The sequence below is a fragment of the Rhamphochromis longiceps genome, linkage group LG1, assembly GCF_057381845.1.
Source record: "Rhamphochromis longiceps isolate RC_006_pf linkage group LG1, R_longiceps_female_GT1.1, whole genome shotgun sequence".
NCBI classification, from domain to species: domain Eukaryota; kingdom Metazoa; phylum Chordata; class Actinopteri; order Cichliformes; family Cichlidae; genus Rhamphochromis; species Rhamphochromis longiceps.
This window is the reverse complement of record NC_140557.1, coordinates 41,948,908-41,962,217: the sequence shown is the minus strand read 5'-3', so window position 1 is coordinate 41,962,217 and position 13,310 is coordinate 41,948,908. Positions and strand designations below refer to the sequence as shown.

Below are 13,310 nucleotides of genomic sequence, written 5' to 3'. Positions count from 1 at the left end.
TGGCTATGGCGGATGTCACGACGGTGACCCTGGGCAAACTCCAATCATTGAAGAAGTGGGTAGAGGAACTAGCACAGCATGCTGATGACTTGGAAAATACAGGGTGGGCCATTTATATGGATACACTGTAATAACATGGGAATGGTTGGTGATATTAAAGTCCTGTTTGTGGCACATTAGTATATGTGAGGGGGCAAACTCCTCAAGATGGGTGGTGACCATGGTGGCCATTTAGAAGTCGGCCATCTTGGATACAACTTCAATAGGAAGAGGGTCATGTGACACATCAAACTTATTGGTAATGTCACAAGAACAACAATGGTGTGCTTGGTTTCAACGTAACTTTATTCTTTCATGAGTTATTTACAAGTTTCTGGCCACTTATAAGATGTGTTCAATGTGCTGCCCATTGTGTTGGATTGTCAATGCAACCCTCTTCTCCCACTCTTCACACACTGATAGCAACACCACAGGAGAAATGCCAGCACAGGCATCCAGTATCCGTAGTTTCAGGTGCTGCACATCTCGTATCTTCACACCATAGACAATTGCCTTCAGATGACCCCAAAGATAAAAGTCTAAGGGGGTCAGATCGGGAGACTTTGGGGGCCATTCAACTGGCCCACGACGACCAATCCACTTTCCAGGAAACTGTTCATCTACATCCTCATGTAGCAATTTCAAATATCCAGTGGCCTTGAGGTTTCCATTGATGAAGAATGGACCCACTGTCGTTGTGCCCCATATACCACACCAAACCATCACTTTTGTTGTTCCAACAGTCTTGGAGGGATCCATCCAATGAGGGTTAGTGTCAGACCAATAGCGGTGGTTTTGTTTGTTAACTTCACCATTCACATAAAAGTTTGCCTCATCACTGAACAAAATCTTCTGCGTGACCTGAGGGTCCTTTTCCAATTTTTGTTTTGCCCATTCTGCAAATTCTGTGGCCGATCTGGGTCATCCTCGCTGAGATGCTGCAGTAGCTGGAGTTTGTAAGGGTGCCATTTGTGAGTAGCTAATATCCGCCCAAGGGATGTTCCACTAATGCCACTCTCCAGTGACATGCGGCGAGTCGCTGTGGGCTCTTGCTGAATGAAGCTAGGACAGCCACTGATGTTTCTTCATTAGTGAGTTTTCTTGCTTCCAGATTTTGACAAATCCAACACTGGTAGAATGTGGACCTTGTCATGATGATCATAGAAGTGGTGGCGTCCATTGCTGCTTTTGTCAGATTCTTGCCGCTTGCCAACAGGGTACGATTTCATAAGCACGTGCAACTGTTTTATGTTTTACAGAAGGCTGCAAGGCTTGTCATGGTGTCTGCTGTTCTTTTCATATTGAGAAACATTTTAAATGAGTCTGAAGGAGACTTTGTGTTTTTTTAACACGAGTTGAGCAAGTTTAAATATTCCATGTACAGACAGTCCCTGCGGCAGGCAATCTGAATTACACATGCCTTTGCAAACACTGGTGAAGAAGGACTGCCTGAAATGCACCAAGTTCTCAACCAAGTAGTAATCTTATGACCTGTTCAGCCTTTTGTCCTGGCCCATCGAGCAGGGGAGATCCCTGCAGTTTGAGGCAGCGCTAAGTTATTCTTTTAGTGTTTCTCTTATTGTTCAATCAAAAACTTTGAAAAAGTATAGAAATATGTTTGCACTTATTTCCCATTTGCAAGTTTAAAACTCCAAGATTTTTTTTTTCTTTGCCTTGTACTATCGTACAGGGCAGTAAAGAAACTCGCCAGGACAAATTCTTTATCGCCCTGTACAATACAAATCGTGCCTGTAGCACACCCATTGAGTACCACTGTGTTGCTCAAATATCCGTTCTGTTCTCTCAGATATGCATTGAGATGGCCGAACCTGGTGGATTAACACAGGTGATGGAGAGCAAAGTCACCAAGGACTATTTATCTGCTTGGTAAGTGTGTCCCACGATCAGAAGTGAGAAAAAGAGGAAATTTATTTTACACTGTGTTTCTTCATTTTCTTTAAAGTGTCTTCATGTCTGTCTGACCTTGTGCTTCTTTCTCTCCTCTTCATAGCAGTAAAGCTGGACGTATTGAGTCGTGAGTATCTTTCTTTTTCAGCTTTAGTGGCAGAGTCAAATATACCATACGCTCCTCAAGGTCGTCTGTAGTAAACAGTTCCCAAAGATGCAAAAAGAGCAGCATGTGATTTAGATATAAGCAACTCTAGATTAGGAATTTGAAATGGAATTTCTTATTTCACATGAACATTTTGTGACAACAAACCTCTTTTCGTGGTAACCTACTGGCATCTTTGCTTTCAAATTCAGTTTGAAGAGCCTGAAACAGCGTCTGCAAGACTCTGGTGACAACCTCAAAATGAAAACCAAGAAGACCGCAGAATCGACTGATGCAGTGACCAAAGGTGACTGCCAGGCGGAGAGCCAGAGGACCGAGGAGGAAGCAGGGACCCAGCCCGATGCTGCAGCCGCCCCTGCTGGACAGCAGCCAGAGCCCAAGTGTCCTGATGACGAGACACAGGAGGGAGAGGAGAATGATGGATGGAGCATGGCCGACATTAAAGGTACAAAGAGCTGCTTTAAATCAGCAAAATACACCGCTCTGACAGCCAAAACACAGTAAAGTGAATATAAAAAGACAAGTTGTGATATTTTGTGGCTCTGATCTCATATTTGTGCTCCTCACTGTGCTACAGACATTCAGCCTGGTGGTAGTAATATATTTTATATATGTGGTGTTTAAGAAATGCTCCGTTGGTGCGATGACTATGTCCCACACCATCACCAGCCTGAGATTTTGATACAAGGCAGGATGGATCCAAGATTTCTGACCCTACCATCCTAATGTCACAGCAGAAACTGAGATTCAACAGACCAGGCAGCGTTTTTATTTTACAGCGTTGCTGAGCCTGTGTGAATTGTACCCTCAGTTTTGCGTTCTTAGCTTAGAGAAGTCGAACCCAGTGTGGTCTTCTGCTGCTGTAGCTCATCTGCTTCAGTGTTGGATGTGCTGTGCGTTCAGAGATGCTCTTGTGCATTGTAATAAGTGGTTGTTTGGCTTGCTCTGGCCTTCCGGTCAGCGTGAAGCAGTTATTTCATTCTCCTCTAAACTCAAAAATGCATTTCCTCCAGGGAACTGCCACTCACTGGATATTTTCTGTTTCAGACGGTTTTATGTAAACCCTAGAGATGCTTCTGTGGGAAAATCCCAGCACATCAGCAGTTTTTGAAATGCTAAGCTCAGCAAACATGCCACGTTTAAGTGACTTAAATTATTTTTCTTCTTCATTCTGATGCTCAGTTTGAATTTCAGCAGGTCACCTGACCATGTCTACATACCTAAATCACTAAGTTGCTGCCATGTGATTGGCTGATTAGAGAGTCGCATTAATGAGCAGTCAAACAGGTGTACCTAATAAAGTGGCCGATGAACGTTTCAGCTTTTCAAGTAAATCGAAATCATTTGTTCAATTATTATTGAGTTATAATTGAATGTTTAAATATGTTATAAACCCAGTGGCTCCTGTAGCAGATTCGTTGATGATTAACGTGTCGCTCTTTTCATTTTCAGTTGTGGCTAAACGCAGGAGGGAGCTTGTCGGAGCTGAGGCAAAGCGATCTCGCTCTCAGTCTCCGTGTGTTGTAGCACAGTTCAGACTGCCTCAGTTCAACCCTAACAGCCCCATCGGTCAGACACACACACTCTAAATTCAAATGTGTTGTTAATACTTGTCTAATCTTCCTGTTTCTGCTTCTCTGCAGGTCAGGAGTTTGTGGTCCCTAAATCAGGATTTTTCTGTAACATCTGCTCTGTTTTCTGCCTGAATGAGAAGACCGCCAAGGAACTCCACTGCTGCAGCCAGAAACACTACGACAACCTGCAGGTACGCACGCACATACATATACACGATTCAGCACACAAAATCACACTGTTGGCCTAACGATGTTTGTTTTCTCACTTTTCCCTTTTTTTAGAAATATTATGAGGAACGTCGACAAAGAGCTACAAAAGCTTTGTCTCAGACGTCTCCAGGCTCCGTTTCTGACTGATGGACCTGATCTACTGTATTTTTAACACATAACTGTGCAGAGTGTATATAGGATTAGGAGTAGCAACCGATTGAACAAAACCAATGCTTTTTGCCTTTTTCCATGTGTGAGTTTGCTCTTTGCGACGGAGCGACGGACAACTGGCAATGAGATGGCCAGTATCATGGCAATAAAAGCATTCTCGGACAGTCATGGGGACCTGATCAGGGCGCGTTTGACGCTTAGGAGAAACCCTCAAACTCCTCGCAGGTTTCGACAACGGGGCACATTCACGGCGCACAGCTGAAAACGCAACGCGATGGGTCAACACAAACTCATCTGCGAGAACAGCAGCTTTAGACAACGAATCCACCTTTTGCTCATTGATATATACAACAACATTCTCTGGAAGACACGTTTTGAATTCCTCCAGCAGGACCAATTCTCTTAGCTGAGCAAAGTCCTTCACTTTACTTGCAGCTAACCACTTATCAAACAAGAGAGTCTTCTCCCTGGCAAACTCTACATGTGTTTGGTTGGCAGATTTTTCACACGACCGAAACCTCTGGCGATATGCCTCTGGAACTAGCTCATAAGCCCTTAAAATAGTGGATTTCACAATTTCATAATCCAGGCTGTCATCAATAGACAAGCTCGCACACACTTCCTGTGCTTTCCCCACCAATTTACACTGCAGCAACAAACTCCACACATCCTTGGGCCATTTCAAAGTGGTTGCGATGCGTTCAAAGGCATTAAAGTAAGAGTCAACCTCACTTTCTCTGAAAGGTGGCACTAAAGCAATTTGCCTGCTTGCATCAAATTGGTCAGAGGAGAGTGAATCAGAAGATTTACTCACAACTTTACTCACTGGGGTAGAGGTAACATTGCGCTGCCGGGAAGGATCCAGCTCCATAGCCCTTATGCGGAGATGCATAAGCTCAACTTCTTTGGACTTAGTCGCAAGCTCCACCTCTTTCAGGCGAAGGGCGAGCCCAAGATCCTCCGTAACCAATCCTGTTGATTGTCCGGCTGGGCTAACGTTTGGGATCTGAATGGCAGCAGGAGCCTCCGCCCCTGGCGACACCCGTCCACTGGGAGCTTTTGGGATGGTTGCAGCAGCTTCTGCTCCCGCATCCACCACCAAACCTCCAGTCGCCTCAACCGGCCGAGGTTTCGACTCCGCAAATACCCCCTTATCCACCAGCTGAGCTGTCAGGCACTGCTTAATTTCTGCCTTTTTAGCATGTAAAGGCACACTAACATTAAACAAATCTGCCACCAACAACAAATCCGCCTTTGTGCATCGATCCAGCTTATCCACGGTGGGTTGTAGTGCAAAATCATCCACATCAAAAGTCATTGTGACTAGATCACCCCCAACACTACAAGAAAACTGCCAACCAAAAACTGCAGACAACCCACAAAATACAATGAGCAAAAAGAATGGCAAAAGAAAAAAAAAAAAAAAAAGGACGAGCCCCCACTTTATGTTACGCCCCAGTCTAGGGGTACAGGAACGCAACACAAGTTTGAAAGAATTGCCCCGCCCTGGTCCCCAAAACCATACACAAAGGGAAACCAATTTCTTAGTGAATCGTGATTTATTTTTCTGCACTGCAAAAATGAAGCTCCGGGGTGAACAAAGGCCAAAATAACAAACAAAACAAGCTAAGTCAGGAGGAGGTGTTATCTACAACCCTATGTGAAATCAAATATCAAACAAAAGACAAGCGCTACACCTAACTCCCTAACTGAAATAAACAGGAGAAAACAGTGCAAGGAAAAACAATAAGGCAGCTCACCCCTTCTGTTGCAATGCTATTTACAAGGCTATTTACAATGAAAACTAATGTACACACTATATACAAAACTCCAAAAAAGTCGCACAAAGTCACAGGCACAAAAGTCTCAGGTTTTGGAGGCCAGGGTCAGGTCTGCTGCTGCTGTCAGTGGCTGCCCCGGGACAACTGCTGGTGAGGGATTTGAATGAAGATCACATGGCCAGGGGACCAATCAGCAGCCGTCAGCTCATCCACTCCGGGACCTGCAAAGACTTAAAGGCACAGACAACAACAGCCACCAAAACAGATTATGGACAGGGCCATAACATGTTTGCGGTTTTGTGATTTGTTTCTTATTTCCTGTTTTACTTTGAAAGTTCATGTCTTATGTCAGTGTGTTCAGTTTTACCTCTCCCCTGTCTCGTTAGCCTGATTTCTCCCAGCTGTGTCTCCCTCCCTCCCGCCCATTCCCTAATTACTCCCCTGTGTATTTAAGCCCTGTGTTTTCCTGGGCTCCCTGTCGCGTCGTACCTTCAACCTGCTGTGTGTTTGTAATGTCCAGTCCTCCAGCACCTCGCTTTAGAGTCTTGTTTTCCTTTTGTAAGTTTTATTTTGTCAGTCATTCTTCCAGCAATAAAGCTGCGTTTTCAGTTTCTTCCCGTCTCCAAGACTCCTGCATTTTTGCGTCCACCGCTTCTGCTCGCCTGCCACACAGCCAACCATGACAATAGCAGAATCTAGTATAACATGGAAACACCTACCTGAAACACAGACTTTATGTATTTTAAGTACTTGAGTAAATGTTCCCACTACTATCTGCACTCACTTCTGAAGATATTTAGACTAGTGAGAGAACTCTGAGCTCCTCCGCTTCATGTGAGATTCACTTTCCACTGTTTCCTTTCTTTCTTTTTTTAAATCCCTTTCCATTGCATTAATGTCTTGAAATACCAGGAAACCAAGCATCTGCCTCTGGAGACTTTTGACTCAAAAGGCAATAAAAACCAAAACAAATGTAAAAAAATGAATACAGGAAAAATTCCATTTTCACAAATGTCAAAACATTTTTTAATTAAAATTAATCTTTTTTTCCTATTAAAAAGTTGTAAAAATGAGTGCAAGGCCATGATGCCATAGCAGAGGATGTACTTCCTGAGGGAGCTGAAGAAATTCAACCTGCCAACACGGGCGATGATGCAATTCTACACTGCAATCATCGAGTCCATCCTCAACTCCATCACCGTGTGGTACGCTGGAGCCACTATCAGGGACAGTGGCGGTCCTAGCCTGTTTGGCGCCACAGGCGAACACTCTCTCTGCCCAATGGTGTGCTTGGTTATCCTTTCATGAGTTGTTTACAAGTTTCTCTTTGTTCACAGCCATTGATATGTCGAAGAGGTTAACATGTTAGGAGCGGATCGAAATTGTGTTGATATCTGGTGAACGCAGTAACCGGGTCATTGCAGCAGATTTCAATGCAAGACACCCTACGAGACCACCCATTTCCCATGCTACAGTCAGCAAACTGCTTGCTAAGTTTCGTGAAACTGGATCTACGGTGGCTGGGAAGTGCAAATCGCAACAAATTAAAAAACCGCAACAAATTAAAAAAAAACCACAACAAATTACAAAAAGCCCACAACAAATTAAAAATCCTTGACGGAAAGGGATTGTCTAAAATACCGGAAGTGACACAACGATTAGCCTAATAGGGCTTTGGAGCGTGATGTCACGGGGGTGGGCGTGTTGTGGGGGTTTTGTATTTTGTTGTGGGCTTTTTGTAATTTGTTGTGGGCTTTTTGTATTTTGTTGTGGGGGTTGTGTATTTTGTTGTGGGGGTTTTGTATTTTGTTGTGGGCTTTTTGTATTTTGTTGTGGGCTTTTTGTATTTTGTTGGGGGCTTTTTGTAATTTGTTGTGGGGGTTGTGTATTTTGTTGTGGGGGTTTTGTATTTTGTTGTAGGCTTTTTGTATTTTGTTGGGGGCTTTTTGTAATTTGTTGTGGGGGTTGTGTATTTTGTTGTGGGGGTTTTGTATTTTGTTGTAGGCTTTTTGTAATTTGTTGTGGGCTTTTTGTATTTTGTTGTGGACTTTTTGTAATTTGTTGTGGGCTTTTTGTAATTTGTTGTAGGCTTTTTGTATTTTGTTGTGGACTTTTTGTAATTTGTTGTGGGGGTTTTGTATTTTGTTGTGGGCTTTTTGTAATTTGTTGTGGGGGTTTTGTAATTTGTTGTGGGCTTTTTGTAATTTGTTGTGGGCTTTTTGTAATTTGTTGTGGGGGTTTTGTATTTTGTTGTGGACTTTTTGTAATTTGTTGTGGGGGTTTTGTATTTTGTTGTGGACTTTTTGTAATTTGTTGTGGGCTTTTTGTAATTTGTTGTGGGGGTTTTGTAATTTGTTGTGGGCTTTTTGTAATTTGTTGTGGGGGTTTTGTAATTTGTTGTGGGCTTTTTGTATTTTGTTGTGGGGGTTTTGTATTTTGTTGTGGACTTTTTGTAATTTGTTGTGGGGGTTTTGTAATTTGTTGTGGGGGTTTTGTAATTTGTTGTGGACTTTTTGTAATTTGTTGTGGGGGTTTTGTATTTTGTTGTGGGCTTTTTGTAATTTGTTGTGGGCTTTTTGTATTTTGTTGTAGGCTTTTTGTATTTTGTTGGGGGCTTTTTGTAATTTGTTGTGGGGGTTGTGTATTTTGTTGTGGGGGTTTTGTATTTTGTTGTGGGCTTTTTGTAATTTGTTGTGGGCTTTTTGTATTTTGTTGTGGACTTTTTGTAATTTGTTGTGGGCTTTTTGTAATTTGTTGTGGGGGTTTTGTATTTTGTTGTGGACTTTTTGTAATTTGTTGTGGGGGTTTTGTATTTTGTTGTGGGCTTTTTGTAATTTGTTGTGGGGGTTTTGTAATTTGTTGTGGGGGTTTTGTATTTTGTTGTGGGCTTTTTGTAATTTGTTGTGGGGGTTTTGTATTTTGTTGTGGGCTTTTTGTAATTTGTTGTGGGGGTTTTGTAATTTGTTGTGGGCTTTTTGTATTTTGTTGTGGGGGTTTTGTATTTTGTTGTGGACTTTTTGTAATTTGTTGTGGGGGTTTTGTAATTTGTTGTGGGGGTTTTGTAATTTGTTGTGGGGGTTTTGTATTTTGTTGTGGACTTTTTGTAATTTGTTGTGGACTTTTTGTAATTTGTTGTGGGCTTTTTGTAATTTGTTGTGGGCTTTTTGTAATTTGTTGTGGGGGTTTTGTATTTTGTTGTGGGCTTTTTGTAATTTGTTGTGGGCTTTTTGTATTTTGTTGTGGGGGTTTTGTATTTTGTTGTGGACTTTTTGTAATTTGTTGTGGGGGTTTTGTAATTTGTTGTGGGGGTTTTGTAATTTGTTGTGGGGGTTTTGTATTTTGTTGTGGACTTTTTGTAATTTGTTGTGGGGGTTTTGTATTTTGTTGTGGGCTTTTTGTAATTTGTTGTGGGCTTTTTGTAATTTGTTGTGGGGGTTTTGTATTTTGTTGTGGGCTTTTTGTAATTTGTTGTGGGGGTTTTGTATTTTGTTGTGGGCGTTGTGTAATTTGTTGTGGGGGTTTTGTATTTTGTTGTGGGGGTTTTGTATTTTGTTGTGGGCTTTTTGTAATTTGTTGTAGGCTTTTTGTATTTTGTTGGGGGCTTTTTGTAATTTGTTGTGGGGGTTTTGTATTTTGTTGTGGGCTTTTTGTAATTTGTTGTAGGCTTTTTGTATTTTGTTGGGGGCTTTTTGTAATTTGTTGTGGGGGTTTTGTATTTTGTTGTGGGCTTTGTGTATTTTGTTGTGGGGGTTTTGTATTTTGTTGTGGGGGTTTTGTATTTTGTTGTGGGCTTTTTGTAATTTGTTGTGGGCTTTTTGTAATTTGTTGTGGGCTTTTTGTATTTTGTTGTGGGGGTTTTGTATTTTGTTGTGGGGGTTTTGTATTTTGTTGTGGGCTTTTTGTATTTTGTTGTGGGGGTTTTGTATTTTGTTGTGGGCTTTTTGTAATATTGTAAGCAATACTAATTTAAAATTCAATGACATCAAAATCCTTCTAGTCCTGATGTCGAGCGCTCTTTTTCACTAATGTGTTGTCGTTGTTGTTGTTTATAGATTGTAAGAGCAGGATGGCTAAAAGAAAGGCCAGTCCTGAAAAAACGACCCCCATAAAAAGAAGGAGGGTCACTGAGCAGGCTGGTCCTTCCACCAGCTCAGATGCTCATGTGGTCAGGGGAGTCAAGCGAAAGGTCCAACAAGATGAAGCGGGGACAACCAATACAGCAAAAAAGCGTAAACTTCTTGACCATGTGAGCGGTGACAAGGGGCAGGCATCTTCCTGGTTGGACACTGGTAAAGGTAGGCTAATTAGTTGAGTGAGGGGTAGATTAAGTGTACATCTGGTTGCTAGTTTGAAGGTATTAGTGTTTGGGAGATATTTGTGTCTATTATCTAATAAGCTGACGTGCTTTTGGTGTTTTCCACATCTGCAGACTGCAGCATAGAGATTTCAGAGAGCTGCAGTAAAAACAAAAAGGCTGGCAAAAGGAAAGCTGCGGGAGACACCAGGGACCCACCTAAGAAAAAGAACGTGGACCAGGACAAAACCAAAACTGTTGCCAAAAAGTCAGTGGCTGAACAGAAACGTAAGTAGCAAGCAGCTTAGCTTTTATATTCAGGTGAAGAGCAAAATGAACATTTAGGGTACAGCAGAGAGTAATTTGTGTGACAGCTGTAGTAAAACCCAATTTGTGTTTGTCTGTTTAGGAGACTTCCAAGCGAGGTACGTGGAGGAGCACCGGCTTGGAGAAGGAGGATGCGGAGCAGTGTTTGCTGGCTACCGCATAAAGGATCATTTACCAGTAAGTGTTCAGATGGTGGTAGTGAGACAGGCAGTAATGCAGATAAGGGATAATATCGTAAGCTGAGACGTGTGCTGTTTTACACCTTTAATTATGTCATACTGAGGAAATGCTCATCAATGCCCTGTGTCTTTTAGGTGGCCATCAAACACATCCCAAAGGGGAAAGTGTACTGCAAAGTGAAGGTAAATGTGCAAGACTTGCATTGTTTTTACATTAGTGGATTGCATGCAGCGTTCACCTGTGGAACGTCTGTGCCTCATCATCCACTTTGTTAAAATATTTCAGGATGACAACGGGAAGAATCTGTCGGTGGAAGTTGCCATCATGCTGAAGCTTGCAGCTGAAGCAGATGGATCAGTGGAAACATCAGCCCCAGTGTCTCTGTTGGAGTGGTTTGACTTTGGCAGAGAGCTGATCCTGGTGATGGAGAGACCTGTCCCCGCTGTGGACCTGGATAAATACATAGAAGAAAATGGAGGATTTTTGCCAGAGGACAAGGCCAAGGCAAGTTGACTTGCCTTAGAAGAGTCTTAGACTGTACATCATTCAATCAAAGCACAGAGTATTAGAGAAACATTAACCCATTGATTGGTTATTGTCTTTTTCATCGTTTCCAGGTAGGGCTGGGCTATATCACACCGTTCACGGTAATACCGGTGTAATTTTGGGCAACGATAGGAAAATGAAATATGGCGATAGAATATGGGTAAAACGCGCATGCGCAGTGCCTTTGTTTACATACGCACATGGCGGTGACGCAGAAAGAGAAGAGCAAAAGTGGATCGCTGAATGAAACGGATGAACCAGAACTGGTTTGTAAAAATGCTGCAGCTTCAGTGGTGTGGAACTGGTTTCGCTTTCGTCCGTCAGATACACAACAAAGCACAATTTTTGGTAGCGCATGCTAGCAGGCCGTCGTTATTACCGTGTTGTATGGAAAATACGGCGCACTTAAAATCAATCCTTTGAATTTTCTGAAACTCGACAGAGCCCCTTATAATCCCGTGCGCCTTATGTATGAACTCTGGTTGTGTTTACTGACCTCGAAACGGTTTTATGTGCACGGCGACTTTGCTAAGCTACAAAGCCGCACCGCTCGATGGATTGTCGGAGCATTACGGCTATCGTAGGCAGGCGCCTCGCGGAGTGATACGTACTGCACCTCAACATGATATCACCGTATTGTGTGTGTATAACCTCTTTTTAAGTTTTGTGGATATTATACATGGTTATGCTGAGGATGTGTCGGCCAGTTTCCACTGGAAATGCCTTTTGGTTAAACTGTCAGCGAGGAATTTGCACTGTTACATTTTTATATAACTTTAATGCACATAAAAAAACAGCTGCTTGTTTAAGTGAAAATACATTGATGGGGTTTTTTGCACTAATAAAGTTGTGGAGTTGTAAAGTATTTTGTCTAGTGTCAGTTATATCGTCAGTTATATCGTTATCGCAACTTTTCAAATGTATATCGTGATGAATATTTTTGGTCATATCGCCCTGCTCTATTTCCAGGTCATTCTGAAGCAGCTGGTTGATGCTGCGAAGCACCTGGAGGATAAACACATCTTTCACCGGGACATCAAGAGTGAGAACATTCTAATTGAGACCGGCTCAGATGTACCGCGTGTTCGTATCATCGACTTTGGACTCAGCTGCTTTTTTAAGGAGCGGTCGCAGTACCGCCTCTTCTATGGTAACATATTCTGCTCTTGCTCTTCACAGAGCAATTTCTTGTTTTAGAAGAAATTGCAATTGTGTCTGTTTATTAGGTACAGAAATTTACTCCCCTCCCAAGTGGTACGGGCGCAGTTGCTACAGGTGTGGACCCACCACGGTATGGCAAATGGGAGTGGTTCTGTACGAAGCGCTTCATGCGGGGGACTTTGACACCACGAGCTTCCTCAAAAAGCGCCTGAAATTCAAAAGACATCTGTCCAAAAGTAAGAAAACGTCACACTTCAAGACTGACTGATGGCTTGGACCACTGGAACTATCATCTTCATGTTTTTTCTCTTTCCTTTCTTTCCAGACTGCCGGGATTTCTTGGACGCGTGTTTAACCAAAGTCCCGGAGACGCGGCCGACGCTGGAGGACCTACAGCATCACACTTGGCTGAGATAAGCCTATCACACACACACAAACACACACAATTCAGACGTTATCATTTATGTGTGATGTATGAATTACCTTTCTTTTTTTCAGGAAATAATTTTTTTAATTGGCCCACTTTAAATTTCAGTGTTTTGGAATTCCTGTAACCCCCCCAGCCATCCCAGGAAAGGGGATCTCTCTTTGAATGGGCTTTCCCGAGGTTTCTTCCCGTCAATCTGGCCCCCCCAGGGGAGTTTTTCCTCGTCTTCATAGAGAGCTTGGGCTGGCTCAGGAGCTCCATCAAAACTGTCTTTATTTAATTACTCAAATGTAATCATATACTTTAAAGTAATCAAATAAAAAACAGTAAAAATCTGAAGACTTGAAGTAAACTTCCATTAAAATAAAACTTGTTTAATTCATCTTTGCTGAGGATACTGTGTTATTACTATTTCAAGGATTATGTCAGAACCGGTGCCATTATGGCACCGGATACTGGTACCCATCCCTACCCATCACTAGGGAACAGAACAAACCAGACATCAATTACAACAAAAATGACACTG

General features: G+C 42.5%; 1 protein-coding gene and 1 pseudogene across 2 annotated transcripts; both read left to right on the top strand.

The window, feature by feature from the left end:
* Positions 1 to 702: 702 nt before the first annotated feature.
* LOC146679245 (uncharacterized) lies at positions 703 to 6,274 on the top strand. Of its 2 annotated transcripts, XM_085409564.1 has the most exons (7): positions 706 to 1,256; positions 1,847 to 1,926; positions 2,051 to 2,074; positions 2,305 to 2,558; positions 3,566 to 3,682; positions 3,757 to 3,878; positions 3,970 to 6,274. In XM_085409564.1, the coding sequence occupies exons 1-7, from the start codon at positions 1,191 to 1,193 to the stop codon at positions 4,042 to 4,044; spliced, it is 738 nt and encodes a 245-aa protein (XP_085265690.1). In that variant the 5' UTR covers positions 706 to 1,190; the 3' UTR covers positions 4,045 to 6,274. The 2 variants fall into 2 exon arrangements, with proteins under 2 accessions (XP_085265699.1, XP_085265690.1); XM_085409573.1 differs by lacking the exon at positions 3,566 to 3,682 and having other exon boundaries at positions 703 to 1,256.
* Positions 6,275 to 9,199: 2,925 nt separating this feature from the next.
* LOC146679244 (serine/threonine-protein kinase pim-1-like) lies at positions 9,200 to 12,979 on the top strand (annotated as a pseudogene).
* The last annotated feature ends 331 nt before the right edge of the window (positions 12,980 to 13,310 follow it).